We start from the raw sequence: 3,373 nt of genomic DNA, 5'->3' as shown, positions 1-3,373 counted from the left end.
TTTTGATTCGATTATTGATATTATTTTTTTCGATATTTCGATCCGATTCGATTTAACATGTAATACGTGGATACCATAATAAAACTCTAATTTCAACCCCTGCGTAACTACGAAAATATTGATACAGAGCCGTGAAAGTACACTAAACTCATACGTAACTTATTTGAGAATACATGTATTGTATTCTATTTCTACTTATGATAACTATGCATTTTATACATCGCTGTGCTTAAAAGCAACATGGGCGAAGTATTTTTATATGCGCCCTGCACTACTTCCGATAATGGCGGTGCTCAGTCAAAAATGCTACCGATGCTTCGCTGGCTACATTTTAGCCACAAAAAGTAATAAACAACACTCTTTTACCAGAAAAAGGATGTACCAACTCTTTATTGTGATATACTGTACATATCGGATCGCTATTTTTCGATTTATTTTGATATCGATATCGAACGCAAATCCATAGCGATTTATCGATGAGGTGGGTATCGATGACAGTCCTACAATTAATATAAACAGATATCTAGCTTAGCCACGTAAAAGGAAACTTTGCATATCTCTCGGTTGATACCCTGTAGCATAGTTAGTGGAGGTGCAATCTCGGCGTGACCGCTTCTCCTCTATCATCTTTCAGACGTCAGCGGGAGATGGAGGACAAGATGGTGGAGGACGAGACGGCGCGGCGTGTAGAGGAGTTGGTCGCCAAGCGCGTCGCCGAGGAGATCGAGAAGAGGAAGGGCGAGATCGAGACGGAGGTAGAGCGGCGCGTAGAGGAAGCGAAGCGTGCGATGGAGAAGCAGCTGATCGCAGAGTGGGAGATCAAGCGGCAGGAGGAGATCGAGCGGCAGAAGCAGAAGCAGGTAAGCCAGCATCGGATGAACACGTGTCGCGACAGATGCACGGCGATGTGTGCCGTTCCTGAACGTCCTGGCCACCCGGCCGTCCTTTCTGTAACGGGGCGACAGGCACTGGAGGGAGTGGGTTTTTTGGCATTAGTGGTTCATTTATTATGTGTAGAGCAGTGAGTGGGTGAGGAATGGTGAAGCGGGGGTAGTGATTTTTTGTCTGTTGGGGTGTCATTCATTCTGGGTAGAGCGGTGAATGGGGAAGAAATGGCAGGAGTGGGTTTCTTGTGTTAAAAGTCATATTGTGTGTAGAACGGTGATAGGAGTGGTTGGAGTATATTCATTCACCGTTTTATGTTTTTAAGTTGTGGTGTGAGAATGTGTTTGAACTTTATAATTTCGTCCTATTACTGGCTGGTGCAAATAGGAAAGCAAACTTTCCCAATAACTGCACTTCTTTTTTAAGTTGGCTTATTCAACCTATTAAACAGAATTTTGAGTTGGTTGGTAGTTACATTTTACACGATTCAGTCTAGTGAGATTGGTGGTGTTAAATTGGGTTAAGACTATTTACACATGTGCACATACTTCCTGTGAATATATCTGTTCCTACTCCCTGTGTAGACTCATCTCCCCCTTTAAACTATTCTTGTGAAGTCATTGCAGTCATGTGCAGTCACTATTACCATAAATCAGTGTCAATCTGGGACCAAAACCACATATCTTATGCAGTATGCTATGGTCATATTTTTTATTTCTATTTTTTACTGATAAAGGAATTTCTGTAACTAATGAGTCAATTTATTATATATGCAAATATATCCTGCGTGCTCGGATGACATTGGGAAATTCACTAGCTAATAACTGGTGGACTAGCTTTGGAATCAGATAAGAGACACAGACATGGGCCGGGAAGGGATATACCCTATTATAACATATATATTCGTTACCATTCTTCACCCCGTACAAGCTGCAAGCTATTTGTTCTAGCTGATATTGCAGTAGGCAGTGATTTTCATGTGATAGCTGAAACACATATATCCATGAACAAATAAAACCATGGAAGCATCCCTGATCGTAAAAAAAGATCAAATGTATGCCATGTAGGAAGAATAGGGCAATTGGTCTAGGTTCCCAATATTTTCAATAACCCCAGTCACCAATTTGCTTTCATTTTGTGTCTAGAGCAGTATAGCAGGATCGTGGGATATAGATGAACGCCTCAGATCTTGACTACCTTGCGTTCTTTTTTCTCGATGTTACTGGTAAGAAGTGCTGCCGACAACGAGAGATGTGTACAGTTCAGTCTAGGCTTAATGTTCGTGTAAATATATGTACATTTCCGTTTGGACTCTTTACATGTATTAACAAGTATACTAGCCGCATGCGTGAAGCGCGGTGTGAGAGCCGAGAACTTTGGGCACTTGCAGGTATTTTTACTCATCACATAGTGTTGCTTGTAGCTGTGAAGATATGACGAGCTGGCGACCCTGCCGCAGTGGTATGTAACCCAAATGAGGGGGTGGAAAATATCTGGTTCGACAACGTTACTGGCGTGTGTATCGGTGTGCGTGAGCGTGTGCTTTCCTCTCACTTTGATACCCCTTGTACCTCGCGTGTTTTCAGCGTTCGTATGGTGCAAGTGGCTGTTCATCGCGTGTGCCACTCCTGTGTATAATTGTGTGCGTGCATTTACCGTGCGTGTGCGTGTATGTCGTGTGCATCCGAGGTATGTGTGGTTCTTTGGGGATTTCCACCCCCTCAGCTTTTGTATTGGTACTATCCGGTCTCTGATTATAACAGTGTTTGCAGAATTAAAGACACTCATGTGGTAGCTTAATCCTCTTTATCGATAAACAATTCATATATTTTCTTGCACCTGTCGCATTGCAGAACCTAGTTAGGGTGCGTAGGGCATCTTAACTAGTGGTTAACGCTCATTCAAAAATCGTAGGAGCAGGTAGTGACCGTGTGATTGTGAAATGTGCATACATGGCTGGTGCATGCAGTTGATTGCCGTGCATCACAGCGTTGATTATTGATTTCGATCATAAATGCAAACGTTCAGCGGCAAGAGAAGCCGGACATTGCGAGGGCGAACTCGGGTTCCCTTTGCACAGGAGAGAGAGAGAGAGAGAGAGAAGCGTCAAAACCTTGCTCGTCCTCCCTGCCGGCGAGCGGGACTCTGCACCTCCCTGCTATTGCACGCGCAGCGGCCCTGTCTCACTGTGCACATTGTGCTTGCAGGAGGAAGAGCGCAAGCAGCGCACTGAACTAGAGAGAATACTGGAGGAAAATAATAGGAAGATTGAAGAGGCACAGAAGAAATTGGTGAGTGTGCAACTCAGCGTGCCCAAGTAAACGTCGACATTATTTCCTCCGATACGAACTAGGGGTGAAGGAAGGTTGGGAAGGAGACAGGCTACAGGGTGAGGGAAGGTTGGGAAGGAGACAGGTTACGTGGTGAGGGAAGGTTGGGAAGGAGACAGGTTACGTGGTGAGGGAAGGTTGGGAAGGAGACAGGTTAC

General features: G+C 44.4%; 1 protein-coding gene across 1 annotated transcript in view; it reads left to right on the top strand.

Moving 5' to 3' along the window:
* Positions 1-659: 659 nt before the first annotated feature.
* The window catches only part of LOC106810433 (arginine and glutamate-rich protein 1-like), a 6,433-nt gene continuing 3,719 nt past the window's right edge, over positions 660-3,373 (top strand). The window contains exons 1-2 of the mRNA XM_014813788.1: positions 660-860; positions 3,093-3,202. Coding sequence (XP_014669274.1) covers positions 660-860; positions 3,093-3,202 — 311 coding nt within the window. The remainder of the gene's footprint in view (positions 861-3,092; positions 3,203-3,373) is intronic.

This window comes from Priapulus caudatus, unplaced genomic scaffold, assembly GCF_000485595.1.
Source record: "Priapulus caudatus unplaced genomic scaffold, Priapulus_caudatus-5.0.1 Scaffold440, whole genome shotgun sequence".
Classification (NCBI taxonomy): domain Eukaryota; kingdom Metazoa; phylum Priapulida; class Priapulimorpha; order Priapulimorphida; family Priapulidae; genus Priapulus; species Priapulus caudatus.
The sequence above is the reverse complement of the archived record's forward strand: the minus strand, read 5'-3'. Positions and strand labels throughout refer to the sequence as shown.